The following is a 17,921-nucleotide window of genomic DNA, read 5'->3' on the forward strand; positions in this document are numbered from 1 at the left end:
GCCAGAAAGCAATCAATCTCCTACTGAAGTAAACTATCAAGTTTGTCTTCACAGTCCACATTTATAAATGCACTTTTCCCATCTTCCCTTTATGTTTGCAACCTTACTAATTAAATCAGTTTAATAAGACTGTAGTTGCTGTATCTTTTTCCATTTCCTCCTCCCTTGGATGCAGGCACTGTGCTCTTAGTATCCAACTATCACTGCACACTTTATCTTCTATAATTTCTCTCTGCCAAGCCTGCATTTATAAAAAACCCTTGTAATTATTTTGTGCTGAAGTTTGCTGTTTGTCCAGTTTACTGAATGCTAAGTTGAGATTTGTCTGCAGGAGTCAATTCACCCACTCCCCCTAAGGAAAGCTGGGATTTCCCTGCAAAACACACATGAAGTTATTTTTCTTTAAGAAAATAAATAATTACCATAAAAAGAACTGAACCACAAAAATATCAGCCATTCCTACTTTTCTGTGACTTGTGGTTGATGCACATTTTCAAAGAGGAAGAGAAGCTGCTGGTTTGTACCAGGCGGGAACTAAAGTAAGATGGGAAAATAAAAAAATTAGTATTTCCCGCAGTATTTCCTGCTGCCATCCCTCACCTCAGCTTATGGATTCACCAAAAACAGGGCCAGAAAGACCTGAAAGACCTGATTCCATCGCTGGCCCCAGGCAGCAGCATCATTTCCTTTGCCATCTAGGTGATGTTCCTCTGCACTGCCCACTCCAGCACCTGGGCTAGAGCCGCCACCCATTTGGCAACCTGTGTTTCTCTGTCCCACAGGTCCACATTCTCCCAAGAATTTTTCCAAATGTTTAATCTGAATGTTGCAGCTGAAGCCATACTCATTTCTGGAGATTAGGTTGAGTCAGGCTCTTTGCTTGGGCTTTCATGAACTCAAAGCACTTAGAGACTGCTCTTGTTCAGCACCCCAGTGATTCTCACTTTTAGCTTAAACAGAATTCAGAGAATCACAGAATGGCCAGGTTGAAAGAGACCTTAAAGATCATAAAATCCAACTCATGCCCTAACACCTCAACCAAACCATGGCACCAGGTGCCACATCCAGGCTTTTTTTTAAACCCACCCAGGGATTGTGACTCCAGCACCTCCCCAGGCTGACAATTCCAGTACTTCCAGAACCAGAACAAGCCTGGTTCTTTCAATCTCCCCTCCTAGTTCGTATTTCCCTGACATCTGGTCACTCTGGTCCCTCTCCTCTGGGTTTTGCTCCTGATGTGTTGTGCTCCAGACTGGACACCACGCTCATCCCCAGGCCATTTATTGCATCTTGCACATAAAAAACACATCACTACATCTCAGCCTGGCATCTTCTGTTTAGCAACAGCAAAACAGCAGAAGATTTGCAGCCTATGGTGATTTGGGTTTGGCTTGTGACCCTCAACACCCCAGTCCTTCCCTGATGGATTCATCTGGGGTTTTCCATCCCATGTTTAGGAAGCTGGCTCTCCCTGCTGAGATTCCCTGTCCCTGCATGACTTCCTCCTGCTTATTCTGAATATTTATACAGGTGGCCAAGAGCATTCTGCTTTTTCATGGTCTTCCTTGTGGTTTCCCTGTGCTAGATGTAGGAGCTGGGAGAGCTCAGCCAGCCTCCAAGGGTCTGGAGAGTGAACCCAGCACATGAGGCAGGTCCTGCTGTAGCCCAGCACTCCTCCAGGTACTACTCACGTGGTGAAAGGCTCAACACATCTGTCTCTGCTTTGAAGAATGGGGATTTCAAGCCCTTTCAATTGACTGAAAGAAATTACCGAGAAACAAAAATGCATTCAAAAACTTTTTTAAAATGCAATCATGTTAATTGCTCCAATTGAACAAAGGGTGGAGGGAGATGGTTTTGCAGGCAAACTTCGCCTCCAGATCTTGTGAGCACAGGAGACGTGGACCGAAAGGCATCTGCTGAATTTATAAACTTAACCCCCACCACTACATCCCTTCATAAACTGGTGAGAAATCCATTGCTTGAGAAATCCAAACTCTTGAGAGTAGTTGGGATTTCTTTTCTTGCTATCCATTTTCCCCTCCCTGCTGACCTCCTCTCCTCCCTGGACTGACACTCCTGTGTAATTTACACAATTTTACCCTTCTGCCTACACTGATTTTTAGTGTAGCTCATTTCTCCTGTCAGTTCCACCAAGCACCACAAGCAAACACCCCTTTCCCTCTCAACTTTATGTTGCACAAGGTTAGAAATCAGCTTCTTTATTTGATCTTCTGAGGAACTGGCTTGTGCCTGGCACAGCAGAGCAGTTGTAACCAAAAATCTGAGTGAGCAGTTCTGCAGATTCTTTGCTCAACATGGTGTTTTGCTCGCATCTGGCTCTTTGTTTCTAAAAGTTTGGGACACCTGGTGTTGGAAGCAGGCAGGAGCAGAAGACTCCTGGTAAGATTTGGATTTTACCTGCCCTAGCAATTGCTGCCATGCAGCTGAATGGGACTGAAATTGGTTGAAAACTTCTGGAACAGACTATTTATTTTTTCTGAAAAGCTGACTAAAACAAGCAGCACAGAAAATCTGAGGGAGCAGTTGTTGCAGCTCCAAGTTCAGGGTCAGTAAAGGGAACCTGATGGCTCCTAAAGGCTTCACTTCTCACTCATGGGGAGCTGCACTGCTTTCCTGCTCACGCAGCCTGAGAAGGGGAGGGCTTTTCCAAAAGGAAACTCTTGTATAGAGACTAAGAAGAAAGAGTTTCATTTGCTGTCTTCCTTACTTTAATTCCCTTGCTGGGCATCAAGAGGCAAGTCACATTTTCAAGTGAGTAAAGAAGGAGCACTATATAATGATATTGACCTGTTGGAATGAGTCCAGCAGAGAGCTCCCACAGGTCTGGAATACATCTACAAACACAGGCTGAGACAGTTGGGGCTGCTCAGACTGGAGAAAAGAAGGCTCAAGGGAGATCTTAGAGCCCCTTCCAGTGCCTAAAGGGACTCCAAAAGAGCTGGAGAGGGACTTTGGACAAGGGTATGCAGTGACAGGACAAGGGAGAATGGCCTTCAGCTGAAGGAGGGTAGGTTTAGGTCAGATATTATGAAGAAATTCTTTGCTGTAAGGGTGTGAGGCCCTGGCACAGGTTGCCCAGAGAAGCTGTGGCTGTCCCTGGATCCCTGGAAGTGTTCCAGGCCAGGCTGAACAGGGCTTGGAGCAACCTGGGACAGTGGAAGATGTCCCTGCCCATGGCAGGGGGTGGAACTGGGTGGTCTTTAAGACGCATTCCAACCCAACCTATTCTGTGATTTGTGATTCTATGATAATTATTTAAATCCGAGGACCCTGGGCAGCTGCTAACTTGGGGCACACTTCATGCCTTCCTCACCACAGTGCTGGCAAAGTCATCTGCCAAAAGGAGAAAATAACCTGCTTGGTGTTACAGCAAAGAGATGGGCTGGACCAGGAGACAATTTCATTTCCAGTGACAGAAGACCAAGGTCACAACCCTGCCGACTGCATTAAATAGATGCTCACAAACCCTACTTGCTGTTGCAGTAGCTCTCAGTTTTAATGGGTATTTCCAAGCTCAGAATAAAGTGTGTTTATGTCATTATTCTTCAGACAGAAATGTCAAGGAATAAGTCATAGATGCAGAGTTGAAATTAAGCACACTGATCACAGTGGTTTGTGTTGTTCCTGACATTACCTAGAAGCTGAGCTATTGCAAAAGAAATTCTGTCCTGTGGGAAAAATTCATATTATTTTCAATTTTCTTTTCATCTCAAATCAAGGGGAAACAGAAAACCATTCTATGGAAGAGAAAGCGCCACAGGAAAAACGTCTGGAAATGTTGAAACACGTTGCTTCAGCAAATCTACCAAAGTCAGTAGAGCTGGTAAATAACACATGGTGTTCCCTCTATTTGGTTGAGCTGGAAGGGTGAATGCCTTTGTAAAGCATAACTAAGGATCCTCAATATTAATTTAAAAGTGATAACATGCAGGAAAAAAAAAACTATCTTCAGGAGCTAAGTAAAAATAACTGCCCTACATTTTTTCAGGGGAGAGGAATGACTTTTAGGAGTCTCAGCCTGAGAGGCCCTGTAAACTGAGTCACTGATGATGAAGCCAAAACCTGTTTGGAGAAGCCTGGGCACTGCCTGGGCCTCATCAGACCCAGACTGAGTTCAAATGCAGCTCCTGGGGGTTGTTTGTAAAGGTTTTCCACCATCCTGTGGATCAGATGTTTTCCATCAGGAAAATAGTAATAAAGGTATCTTACGCCTCCCCAGAAGGCAACCTGAGGAACAACAGCTTTGTCTTGCCTTCTGTGCTTTTCACCATCTCTTGGAAAGCAGAGGGAGATGTTGGCAGAGAGCTGGCCAAGGGAAAGCAAATAGAAACACAGACATTATACAGCAAAACTCCAAGCACAAGTCATGCCAAACTCCTAGTTCCAGTCAATGCCGAGTGGATTATGGGCAGGGAAGGGGAAAACTTACTCAGAAAGTGCTGGAAGATGTGGCATTTCCATTTCCAAGATGTTGCTGATATGCTGAAAACTCCTCTTTCTGTTCATTTAGCGCAGCTGGAACATTGCAAAAAATCAAACCCTCCCTGTGATTTTTTTTTTTCTTTTACAAATCAGCACATTCTGCGGCACAGTTTTCTTCCCTTGGCAGGGAGGGAGGTGTCAGGAGTTACCATCCAGCTGTGGTGACACCTTGTAGGAACAGTCAGAAGAAATTCCTGAAACCTTTATTGCTGAAGCTCAAGCTTTGGCCAGTGTCTCAGAGGGACTGTGCCCACTCTCTAACAGCTGCAGGCAGCTGTCTGCAGGCTGAGGTGGGAAACCATGCACCAGGTTTTATGCAGATGTCAGACAAAGGGAACAAGTAGTAGAAAATGAAGCAACTGGAGCTGCACTTCTGGGATCAATTCACAGAACCATGTAGAAAATTGGTAACCAGTGCAGATCACATCGGAAATTATCTTGATGACAAAGAAAAAAAAAAAAAAGCTATTCTGTACATCTTCCTACTCTTTAGGGTGCAATCAGGGCACATCTTCAGCATTGCTATTAGCATTCCTCCACCAAAGAAATCCCAGCAAAGCACTGAGCTCTCATTTTCAAAGATGATGCTGGAAAGCTTCCCAGATCATATATTTTCCTCTTTAATTTATACCTCTGAGGATAATGCTAATCAAGGATGCAGTGAAAGTGGTGAGACATCCCCGGACCCAGGCTGATTTATTAACAGTGCTTGCATTATTCTCACTTGGAGAACAACGTTAGCATCCCAAGATTCCATAAAAAAAGATCCTGCTTGCTGGTAGGTCATCAAATACAAGCTGACAGTGTACTTGCACAGCAGATATGCATAAGTGCATTGCACAGTATGATTCAGCTGCAAAACATCCAGCATGCTAGAAGCTCAATTTAAAGCAGGTTAGAAGAACGATTCATTAAAAAGCAACAGCAGAGAGAAGGGAGGAAAAAAAAAAGCCCAAACTCTAAAATCCCCTCCTGGGAATGGTTTACTTCTCAGTCTTTGTTCAGCCCCCTCTCCTCACTTTTGAATAGAGTTTGGATGGCACAGGGAGGGACAAGATGTAAAAATACATGTAGCTAGACAAATATTAGAAATGCCATCTTCAAGGCCTTGGCAGATCCACCAAATATTCCAGGGATTATACATGGTCTGCTTAGCACGTTCAAAGTGGAGGAAGGGAGATTGCATTTGTTCCACACAGCATTAATCCCCAGGCCTGGCTCCTCAGCTCTGACCTGAACTTCTACTACACAGCACCAAATTATAAAGGCTAATGTCAAAAGGACTTTGAGGGAAAAAAGAAAATATATTCCCAAAATGGCAACTGGCTTTTACTACAATAACTGCTCAGATAATCCTCTATAATCTCCAGTGGTATTTTTAGGGTAGTGGGAGAAAAAGCAAAAAACACAACAGAAAAAACGTACATGACATGGCAATTCTAAAATAGAATAAAGAACTTTGCAAGCTGGAATTAGTGCTTTTGAAATGGAATTTATGTATATTTGGAATAAATGTCTTCCTATAAAAGCCAGGGTACTTTTTGAAACAAAGCTGCCAGCCAAATGAGGTGAAACATGAATTGATCTGAGAATAATTTGAAAATATATGCACTTATTTCTAATATTTCACTATTTTCATTAATACTATTTTAATCTGTGTATCTCTTGTGGAAAGGGTTTTTTTGTCTGATAAGAAACTTCTAAAACAATTTAAATTTCAGGAAATTCAGTCCTTTCTCCTGGCAGCAGAGGTAGGTATGCATTTTCATAGGCAGAGATCCTATTTCATCCATGTAAAAGTAATCCAGGTTTTACTTAATGTCTCCACATCTGTCCATGCAATCAATTAATTGCTTGTTTGACTTTTCAGTCCTGTGTGCGACATATCCTCATTAAACGCTCACAGAACTTTTTATGCGGAAAAATAGATACCACCTAAAACACTAAGAATCTACAAAAATCCTTTCTTGCAAGCAACAAAGGTGCTATTTACCAGCCAATTTGCTATGAGGATTTCTTAGTTAAAGTGATAAACAGGACTACTGCCCAGAGTTTCTAAACCCATTTTATTTTATTTTATTTTATTTTATTTTATTTTATTTTATTTTTTATTTTCTTTCTTTTTTATTTTTTAAATTTAATTTAATTTTATATTTTATTTTATTTTTTCCCATAAACAATGTGTTCAGAGCAGGTGACTCCTCTGGGATTTTAACTCTCACATATGATCTTGGAGTATCACCTTTGGGCCCAACACCTTTTCTACAAGCCAGTTAAGCTCTGAGAATCACAAATTATAAACAGAGACTTTCAAGATAACCAGGAAATTCTGAGGAATCAATTCTACATTCCACTCCAGTGATCATTTGCTAGAGCAGTAGGGAAATCAGCAAGTACATAAATGCTGCATTATGTGTTTTTTTTAAAGAACCGCAAAAGCTGCAAAAGAGAGGAATCAGCCTCAGCTTTAGGTTAGCCCTACATCAAAGGCAACTGTCTCAATTCAAATTTAGTGCACAGCAATATTGCACTTTAGAGCATTTGCTCAATGATGTTTACCAAATCTATAAACCTTTGTAATAAAAGGAAAAAAATACCAAAAAACGCCCAACCCAGCAAACTGACAAACATGCTACATCCCTAGAGATGAGCACTAAAGAGAGGATGAAAAAACGGCAGAACACATTCTTGCAACTTTCATAAGGAGACGGCGTTTCCCATTTTACTAAAATCACTCTGCAAATAACAAATGACTGCTGCTGCTATCACACAACTGCACCTGCATGGAGCAGCTCAGCTTCCAGCTCAGCTGAGGTGCACGTTTCATTTCCAGCGTGCTGCATCGTGCTTCAGTGCTGGAGTCAACAGGAATGAAAATACACGAAATGCAAAACGTCTCCTCTGCACGTCAGCAGCAAGTGCATCTCTTTTTGCCCCTGCATTAAGGACATCAAGGGAAAGAGCCAATTAAGACTGATTGGGATTCAGACCCCTCCGTGCTCCGGCAGCCAGGGGAGAGCTGGGAACTGTGAAAGCTCATTCCTCCTCCCACAGAGCCCACGGAATGCTGCTCCACAGATCGGGGCAGAGATGAGACACTGATCCCCAGCTCTGCTGGCTGCAGGTTTCACCTCCCAGCCCTGCCCTGGCCTCGGTGCCTCTGACCAGCCAGCTGACCTGGATGCAGGTGAACACTTGAACGGTGCCGGCAGATTTAGTGCAACATTTAAGCTGTGCTCAGGATCCAGCTCTTTGCCTGCCCGGGAGCTTGGCAATAAACCAATTTCCAAGCAGAGCTGCTCTGCTGGTTACATGTGCACCAAAACCTGTATGGGGTGAGGGAGTCCCCACCTTCCTGAGATGCAAAATGATGTTTGTGGGGGGCAAGCCCCTACTTAGGGGAGGGATTAGGCCTGTGAATGGCAGAACTCTCTTACTGATCATGATGCCTCAGGTTTTAGCTTTTATATTTTTCAGATTCTGTACTGCTTTAGTGTGGAGTTCTGAGCTATATGAAGCGGGGGGATAGTAAGCACTCTTCACAGAGTAGGGAGACAAAACAATTCCTTCTCTAGCTGGGGACCAAGGACAAATGATCCAAATCTCAGGCCCAAGAGCATAAAGAGTGGTGGATTGAAGAGAGAAAAACAAGAAGGTTGGGATAAGCGGCATAAGCTAAAGCTGTAATTGGACAATGAACTCCAATATGCAAATGGACCAGAACTTATAAAAGTGTGAGACCCCATGAGCAGACGTCCATTTTGTGACCATTTTGGTTCATCTGGGTGTAGCCCTGGCTGGGCTCTTGTGCTGCCCAATGTGGATCCATTGAGGCCTTTAATAAATCCCTGCTTTATTCTTTAACTCTGTCTAGACTCTGTTCTAGGTCAGCCTTCACAAGACATCAATCAGAGCCCTTAAATGCAGTCTGTCCCTCCAGCAGTTCTTCCTCAGGTGCCCCTGAGTGTTTTGGGAGCTGTGTGGAGGAGCCCAGGCTCAGCAGGAGAACATCAGCAGAAACTCAGATGGCTCAGGCTGCCTGCAGCCCTTCTCTGCACAGCTGTGCTGCAGAGCCTGCCCAGGGTGAGGATTTTTGTTTGGTCATGCAGAGAGTGACTAATGCAGTGCAGGAAAAGCTGGGGATGTCATTTGGATGTGTAACTTCTGCGTTTGTGGCTTAGAAATGTCCATGAGGGCTCTGATGGGGTGAGGGATGGCACCCAGGGCTGTGTTTGGGCTACAAAGGCCTGGCCAGACTTTGTGTTTCTTCCTTCTCAGCCACAGGGCTCACCCAGGGGCACCCACACGTGCACCCAAGACACGGACTGACAATCTGGACAGGAAAAAAAATCATCAGAGATGAGAAGCACAAGATCCTGAGGGACTGGGAGCAGGAAAGTTTCCAGCCTGACAAGGCTGCCCCATGCATTTGCTTTTTACTGGCCACAGTTAATAAGTCCCTTCAATGTCTTTAAAGCTACTGGCAATAAATCAGCTGCAGTTAATAAATTCAGCACTGCTGAAAAATAAGATATAACTCATGTCCTGAGCAGCAGAGAAAAGCCTCGAGCTGACATGACTGCAGGTCTGCAGTCACCCCAGTGCAGAAAGCATCTTCCCTGCCCCATCATCTCCTGCACCCCACTGCAGCCCCGCATCCAGGATGGGAGCCACTGCTGAGTGAGGGAGATGTTGGGAATGCTGCAGCTCTTAATGGGAATTGTGTCCAAATCACCTCTGAAGAAGCAGCCACCTTTCCTCATACCAGAGCTCACGATAGCAGGAGGCTGCATCAAGGGCAGGCGACTCACAACAGCAGTGAAAGAAATATGCAAGGAACTCTTTTATCAGCTGTTATTTAAATAAAGGTGGGGAAGCCCACTCTTAAGGAATATTAAAGCACAAAGCCAATGTTTATGAGGTAACACCTCAGTATTTGAAAGTGACAGGCTTATGAAGGATGTAGTCATTTCTAACCATTTTTATTCTCACCTAGAAGCACACGATAGATCAAAATAAACAACAGCAACATGATTATGATTTTCATTCTAAGTTTTTGATCTCTTTAAAGGTTAATTTTCACAGTGCTGTAATGAGATGGGTAAGTGCTGATGCTTCCATTTTACATGCAAGTGTCTTGAAGCAGTCTGGTCTAATGGGTAATAAAGCCAATTTATACATTATATATCTTCTACCTCATTTATCCCTAAATTAAATAAAACATACTCACCTTTATGCATGTGCTTAAGACCATCCTAATTTTAATAACTGTTAAGAATGTGCTTATGTTCCATAAAATTAGAATCCTAAATACGTCACTGAAACAAGGAGGACTGATTTAGGTGATTAGGGTCCTCTCCATTTCAAGGCTTGCCTTGCAGGTGAGTGCCAGGAATTGATTCTCACTGTTGAAGGTACGAGGTTTCTTGGAGGAATAGATTGACCATAAATCAGAAATGTCTTAAAAAACAAGTACACTAAATGGGAGGTGTGCTCCTGAGTGCTGAATCATGCCAACTCTACAGCTTCTCCTAAATTAGAAAACTAATTACTAATAATGCTTCATTATTTGAAACATGGTTTGCTATGTGGAGGCCACCTTCTCTTTTGAAAAAAAAAAAAAAAAACCCAAACAAACAACAAACAACCTAAGAAAAACAAGAACCCCCAGAATTTTGCAAGCAGTCCTGATTTATAAGTAAGAGAATAGCACATGAAGAACAGACAAAAATGCTACATTAAAAATGAAAAATCTTACTGCGTACTTGGCCCATTTTACAGGTACCAACTACTAAGGAGGGAGAGTGAGGGAAATTCCAAAAAAAGCCACCCATTTTAAAAACTTCATTCCCTGTTGATGATGTGGACCTGCAGCACTACTCCTTGGCTGTTTCAGGAACTTTGAGCTAAAACTCTTGTGCAGGAAATAATTAGGTCTCGGGGTCAACTCGGGCCTCAGGACTGAAAGCAGAGCCTAACTCTAGTCCTGAGCATCCTGGGCCAATCCAGGCCACGCAGCCGGGCCAGGATCCCTCGTGGCAGGGTGTGTGAATGATCAACAGACCTGTGGGATCTGCCCAGACTTTTCTGGGAGGATTGAAACAGAGACAACCTGCAGGCGTTTTCTGGGGTTACTGTCCCCAGACAGACTGATACCAGCACAATACAGGTTTTATGGTAAAAATAAGGCGTAGATATGTCATGGAGTGGCATTTCCAGAGCTGAAGGAAAAAGGAGACAGATGTGCCTCCTGGGACCATTGTAGCAGTGAGAGATAATGAAGCACCCAGCCCAGGGGAGATTCACAGCCCAGAAAATACTGCAACTCACAAAACCCAATGCCTGCAGTAACTGGGACATCCAAAGCCTCTCCCCTCCACACCATTCTCCTCCTCCCCAAACTCTCCCCCTCAGTTCCTCATCTATAAATAAAACATTTCATTACTGAGTGATGAAGATTAAAATAAGGCAGGTGAGTCACCCTCCCTGGTACTACTTTGCTCTTTCATCTGCCTCATCCTCTTCCTCAACCCGGTTGCAGCCCTGAAGGCTGAAGAAAATTCATCAGTGCGGCAGTAAAAGCAGACAGAATGACCTGCAGCCCTGTAAGGAGCAGGGAAAAACCAGCTGCATTTTGATCTCTATGGAGTTGGGAACTACACTGCTGCACAGATTTTATACCAGGAGTTTTAGGCACCTCTGAGAGCACCCCAAATGCAGAGCATTTCTGGAGAAGCCCAAAAGGAGCCATTGCTCCAACTTTACTCAAGTGAGAATGAAGGATGGTACTTCAACAGGATTTTATTTTTTTTTTTTTGATGGCTACATGTGGGCTTAGGCTACTTTTTCAAGCTTCATAAGGATTACAAGAACAGAAAGATTCAAGAAGAAATCCACTTTGTTTCTGTCCTTCTGCAAAGTCTGCTTGAACTAACAGAACACCAGGGAATGGGGAGAACCTCCACCAAATGATCTCTGTCCCCTTCACTCACAGCAGTAGATCAGAAGTTGTGAGTGGCTAATCCAGACAGCAGAGAAAGACTAAATTCACTTCTCTAAATCAGAAAGGACTAAATTGTTGATAGTAGAACTGGTATGAATATATATTCTTCCAAAGTGAGGCTAAATCTGGCCCCAGGTGGTTCAATCTGAGCAGGATTGCCTGGCAGTTCAGGACATATTTCCAAACACCTGCTGAGGCTCCCCTGTGTCATGCTTAGGTCAGTGAATCCACCATATCAATACCTTTCTACGGCAACCTGAAAAATTAGGATTTGGGTCTTGGCCTTTCCAGTGTGGTGGTTTAGAGCAGCACATTGCTATGGATGTTTGCGGAGAGGGAGGTCTTCCTAGAGCAACACCTGGGAAGGGGTGGGAAGACCACAAAGAGCCAGTTGTCTTGGGGAATCTGCTGCATTTGTCTATGATCTGACACCCCAAGAAGTGTCAGTGCCAAACCCAAGCAGTGCAGGCATTCATGTCCATGCCTACTTCTCTCCACCCAGGTGAACCACGGGGCTCTCAACCTGCCTGAAAACCATCAGAAATCTCTTTCATGCTGAGGTGCAAAGCTGCCAGCATGCAGAGAGAAACCATAAAGTGAGATTCACTGGTGCAGCTTTATCAGTGCAAACTGAGGCTTATGGCAGGAGCACCTCACTGCAGTCCCTTGCAGGCAGAGGTTTAGGTTGGTGGGTTAGCTCATGGTGAGAACATCTTGGGTACACAGCACATACCTTCAAACCCAGCCTCTACAAATCATGTGAATTAGAAAGGGGTTTTGAAAAGGTCTTTACTTAAAGCACTGACATTACAGATTGTCCTCATCATGGAGCAGTGGGAGCCAACACCCCTCATGGTCTTCTGTCTTCTATCTGCACCTATCAGAGCATGAAACACTCCTGGGATTTGGTCTTCCACTGCTCCTCAGCAGGCAGAGGCTGTTCCTCAACCAAGCAGCTCTGAGTCCCTCACTGGCACACACCAAATGGGTGCTGTTATTCCCAGGAGCACAGGGCTTCCAAGCCACTGAGGCACCCCAGGGGATCCCAGCCAACCCCTGGATGCTGTTCCAGAAGGGTTCCCACAGGCCATATTCACCATCCCATCATGTCCCTGTAGCCATGTCCCAGTCACTCATGCCATCCCCTGTGGCACTGGCCTCCTCTCCTTTGGGCAGCTGGACCCCACATGTCACCTGACTTTGGAGGCAGCTGGAAATGGGCCAGGATTTCCTGGGATGTCCTGACTGCTGTGGCCTGTCTGAAGGCCTGGAGTGAGCATGAGCTGGCAGCTCTGTAATCTCAGCTGCATCGACATGGGGGCGTAACACCACTGATATATCACCCTGCAGATACCCAACCATGCACCAGGCTGCATGAAATTTCCCAGATCCCTACACAGGAATCACCATTTGTATGAGTTCCTGGCTTTTCCCTGCTATTTTTCCCTGAAGAACATGTCCAGCATGGAGGTACAGTCCATTCTACCATTTTGCCATTTCTCTGGAGGAAACCATATGTATTTATCCTGGGGAACGCCTGTTAGCCTGTGTAATATTTTTAGAAATAATTCCTCTCAAGGGATTTTAATCACTGTTGGTGCATAAAAATAAAATAACAGAATCTGTGACCAGATGGTGTGTTGGGTGACATGGGGCTCTCTTCACCAACATGTAATTCCTCACCAGCCCTTCAGGACCGCTTCCCTCACCAGTCCTTGCAAGAGCTGCCTGCAAGGTCCTCTCACCCTGAACCAAATACATTTTTGGGAAGGAGGAAAACTTTGAGGCATTTGAGAAAGAAAGACATTTTCAGCAAAATTCAGGGGCCAAGGAAAAAAGCAAGAGAAACAGCCTTATCCCTGATCAGAAGCTACTGGAACTGATCTTCATTGGAGCCCTGCAGGAGGAGAGGCTGATGTGGGGATCTGCAGCTCCCTGTTGCCCTGACTTTGCTTGAGAAATCTCTGAGCTTTCCACTCCTCGTGGGAATTTTTTTCTGCAGTCTCAATCACTGCTGATTTTGGTTGATCCAAAGAATGGGAAGTGAAATCCATTGCTTTTCATCATTCAGAAACCACTCACCAGGTTTTGACACAAAGCCAGCTTGGCTCAAAGCTGGGCCCACGGCCAGCTTGAAAATATTCCTGAACCTTTCAACAATCCCTGGCTGGTTTTCAAGCTTAAAACAAAAGCCAAGATCAGGGAAAGTTTGCAAATTTTTAGGTTGTATAAGAAAATATCTGCACAACCTGTGATAAATTCCCCCCATTTGTTTTCATTTATTTTTATGCTGAGAGAATCTCCCAGACTCCAGACCCTGCTCTTGCCTCAGAAAGCATAACCATGGTTTTCACCAAAAAAAAAGACCGGTCTGACAGGTGTGGAGGAAGATACAGGATGTGCTGGGAAGCTAGGTGAAAATTATTCTGTCCAATTCACTCTTGTTTGGATGGATTGCTCCTTGTCTAAAGTGTCCCCAGATAGCCCATTGTGTCAGGAGTGTTTGAGTTTATGGCAAACTATGGCGGTGTTGTAAAAAAGCTGGAGCTGTGTATCTCCTGCTGGGTTCATTCCTATGGCTTAGGAACAGGCAGGAATCTTTCTCTGAGCAGAAGAAATAAAGAGTTCTCAGAAAAGCTTGACAGTTTCAGATATTCAACAATATGACAGTCTTCTTATTCAGAAACTTATGAATACTTAGTCACACAGAGAGAACAAGGAAATTATTTACTTCCCCCGGTGAAGGGGGTGGGAGTCATGGCTCTCTAGGTAGTGTGGAACAGAAATACAGCTGCTGCAGCTACAAACAGAGGGAGACTGCAGGGCTGCACTGCCTGGGATGCTGCTCTGCCTGCCATGGTCGGCCAGACACGCACACAGCCACACAACTACTCTTTATTGAACAGGGAAAACAAAATGGGAAATGTTTAAAGCACGTTACTACTCTTACGGTACTGCTTATTTGACAGTCTGAGAGTCCACAGCCAGCAAACACCAAAAAAATATCTGTATCACTCACTTTGCCTCCACCTTGCCACAGTTTGACACAAGCAAACACGTCTAAAACCCTTTTGCAGAGGATTCCAAAAGCTAAAAATCTTTCATCTCTTTTTCTTTCTTCTTTCTTCCCTTTTTCCCTCTTTTCTTCTTCTTTTTCTTTTCTTTCTGTCTCTCTATTCTGCATTCCCTAAGTGTAAATCTACAGCCATGTCAAGCCTGAAGAAGCCTTCATTAATTATAAGCAGTTTCACAGTGTTTCCATTAAATGGTGATTTACACAGTTTAAGAGACCACCCCTCTTTGTTCTGTACGCTGAGATTCAGCATGGCCATATTTTTATCCATCAGTGAACAACAAAAAAACAAAGCTCACAAGATTCCTTTCCCCTCTTCTTTGTGTCACTATATGGTTGAGGCAGCCCTACCTGGTGACCACAATCCTGCCCCTCTTCACACACACTCACAGAGCCTGACATTCCCAGCCCTATGCCTCTGCCTCCAGTAGAAAATCACGTTTCACACCCCAGCACTCAGCTCAGCGAATGAGCAGCACATCAGCAGATGAGCTGCCTGCCCAGAGCTACAAAACAGCAAAACATTTCCCACATCAGCCGAGGGCTGTTAGGTCCTGTTGCACCCCTGAGCTCGGTCACATCCAGCAGACAGACGGGCAGCGGGGGAACATCCACGTCGGGAGCGCCCACGGGCACCGACGCACGCTCAGACCCCGCGAAACCACGCGTGTGGGTATGAGCAGGACAGCACACGCAGCCACACAGCCTGTGCTGCTCCTGGCCAGCTACTCTGTGCTGATTGACTGGAGGGGATTAGAAGGGACTCAGCCCAAAAATGCAGTTCCTAATGCTCCTGCAGCTATTGCATAACAGAGATCGATTCCTGTCCCGAGCCCTGACCCTCAACTTACTCAAGACAAGTTTAATGCTTCGGGCTCTGTAATGGAAACATCTACTTCCCAGTGAGATGGGATGTATCAGCTCCCCCAGGGCTGGAGTTTCTGGCTGTTTGGATTCTCTGACAGACAGCAGTGGGGAAGAAAGTAGGGAATTGTCCCCAAGAATGAAAGAGAATAATTTTCCCCAATACATTGCTACCAGAAGCTATGGGGAGCTGAAGACTCCTGGCTTCAGATATACACCTGCTATTAATACACCTACTAAAGAAAGCAACGCTAAACCAAGGCAAATTGAACACATCCCAAAAATAAACTGAAAATGAATCAACCTGCAGACCCTAAACTGAATGCACCTGAAGTTGAACACACCTCAGCGCTCAAAAGGTGGAAAACACAGCAAGCAAGAAGTCCACAAATAAATGAACAAGTCCCAAAAGCATGCACAAAATGTACAAACACTTCAGAATAGGCACTACATTAAAAGCTGCGTGTTGAAATAATACAAGTGGCCATGCAGGAATTCCAGGTGCACGGGGAATAGCTGAAGTAAGTCCATTGAGATCTGTCACTCCAGATGTGAACAGGTGCACGACAAATGATGACAGATCCACATCAAGTCGGGTGAAATCAAATGCCTTTCAACGTTTGCCTGAAATCTGGTTGTCTTGTGCCTAACAAACTGCAAAGAGCTTTAGGGAACTTGGCTGTCTCCTGCATCCCCCCTCCCCCACATCAGCAAAAAATAACTACTTGCAAAGGCCGCAATTCCTCGTTATTTTCTGTTTCCCTACATGCGCTCACTAACTCGTTAGCAATGTTTCCAAGCAGCCAGGCTGGGAGGAAAACAGAGGAAGCGTCAGGAACGAGACAACCGGGAGACGCTGCTGCCAGGGCCCCTTTGTTGAGCATCCCTGGGTACCCCTCGCCTTTTACCTGGGGATGCAGTCGCCATGGTAACGGGCGGGTGTTCCCTGGCGGAGCCGAAACCCAGCTGGTCCCGCTGCTGAGCCCCGTCTCCATCCCGCAGCGGAGCCCCAGTCGCGTACTGGTCCGCCCCGTCCGCAGCCCAGTGCAGCCCAGGGCCCGCCAGCAGCAGGTCCTGGGGGTCCGGCGGGGCTGACATGCTGCCTGCAAGGCGGCCGCTGATCTCCGGCTCTCGGGATGCAGCGGGGGCCACCGGGAGGGCTGCGGTGGCCGCCGGGCTGGCTGGTGCTGCGGCCGCGCTGGGGTCTGGCCGGCTGCGGGGACCGGGAGCCGCCGCCGCTGCTGTATCTCCACTAGCGCTTATTACGCAGGTGAAAATGGCTTGTTAGTTGGAGCCTTCCAGCCCTTGCGTCACCCTGTGGCTGGCATATCACAGGGCAGGAATCTGCCAGCCGGGCTGCTGCTCTCCCCCGTTTAACTGCTTCAGCAGGGTAGGCATCGGCGTGTGCGGGTAAGGGAAGAAATGCCCCCTCGCAGGCAGGCACACGCCTCCCTGTCCTCTCCCGCAGCCCCCCTCCTCCGCATCCCTGCGCTCCAGAGCATCCCGCAGGCGCCGCAGCCGGGCACGGCACCGCGCCCGCCGGGAGAGCCGCCGGCTCCTCCCGCAGCGCCGGGCTCGGCCGACAGGGCAGAGAGCTCTCAGCAAGCCCACCCTGAAATCGGCCTCTCTCCCTCCCCGCCAGCCCCTAACCCAGCGAGAGCAGCCGAGCTCTGCGCCTGGGTTTGTTTACCCACGGTTGGTTCCTCTCTGTTTGCAGCCGCGCTGGAGACATGATCGCAGCTTATTGGCACTTGTCAAAATAAACTCACAGCAGGTGTCTGAGTGCCTTTTTTTTTTTCTTCTCCTTTTTTTTTTTTTTATTTTTTTGTGCCATTATATTTGCTTGCTTACTGCCTCACAAAAGTCATGTGTGTGTACCGGGGCGATGAGAAATGTCAGAGATTTTCGCTGTCAGTGAGAGCAGCAGCATGAGATACAGCAAAGGTGAAAGCACAGGGCAAGGTCTGTGCTCTCACAGAATCTGTGCTACTTCTGAGGTGAACTAGGAACAAGTTTCCTTGCTGTCCTCTTACAGATGAGGAAATGGATTCAGGTAAAGGGCATGAGATCATTCCTCCACTACACAGAGTTCTGGCACTTACCAGTCAAGGAAATAAATTCCCTGCCTTGCAGAAGGGCCTCTCTCTTGTCATGGACAGGTCAAGCTGCAAAGTGGAGTGTAATTGCCCCAGCCAGAAGATTTCATTCCCACCTGGCTGTCTGCCTGTTGCAGCAGTGGATCTCCAGCTGTGATCTGTATGTCGCAGCAGCCCTAGGCAGCCTACAGCAAACTTATGCTTGGGTTTGAAAACTGAACATCTTTCCACTTTTTCCAGACAAGGGGGGAGGAAATCCAGGCTAAGACCACAATAAAAGATGAAAAGCCTCAAAAGTAGCCTTGAGGATTTCCATTTGTATTATCTTCCCAGAGAATTGCCACCCTTATCCTCATTCCATCCTGCTGCTGCCTGAGAA

General features: G+C 45.9%; 1 protein-coding gene across 1 annotated transcript in view; it reads right to left on the minus strand.

The window, feature by feature from the left end:
* The window catches only part of RTN1 (reticulon 1), a 117,468-nt gene extending 100,569 nt beyond the window's left edge, over window positions 1-16,899 (minus strand). The window contains exon 1 of the mRNA XM_068192120.1: window positions 16,355-16,899. Within this exon, the coding sequence (XP_068048221.1) occupies window positions 16,355-16,544 (190 nt within the window). The 5' untranslated portion in view covers window positions 16,545-16,899. The remainder of the gene's footprint in view (window positions 1-16,354) is intronic.
* Window positions 16,900-17,921: the final 1,022 nt, after the last annotated feature.

Source organism: Anomalospiza imberbis, chromosome 6 (assembly GCF_031753505.1).
Source record: "Anomalospiza imberbis isolate Cuckoo-Finch-1a 21T00152 chromosome 6, ASM3175350v1, whole genome shotgun sequence".
Taxonomy (NCBI): Eukaryota; Metazoa; Chordata; class Aves; order Passeriformes; family Viduidae; genus Anomalospiza; species Anomalospiza imberbis.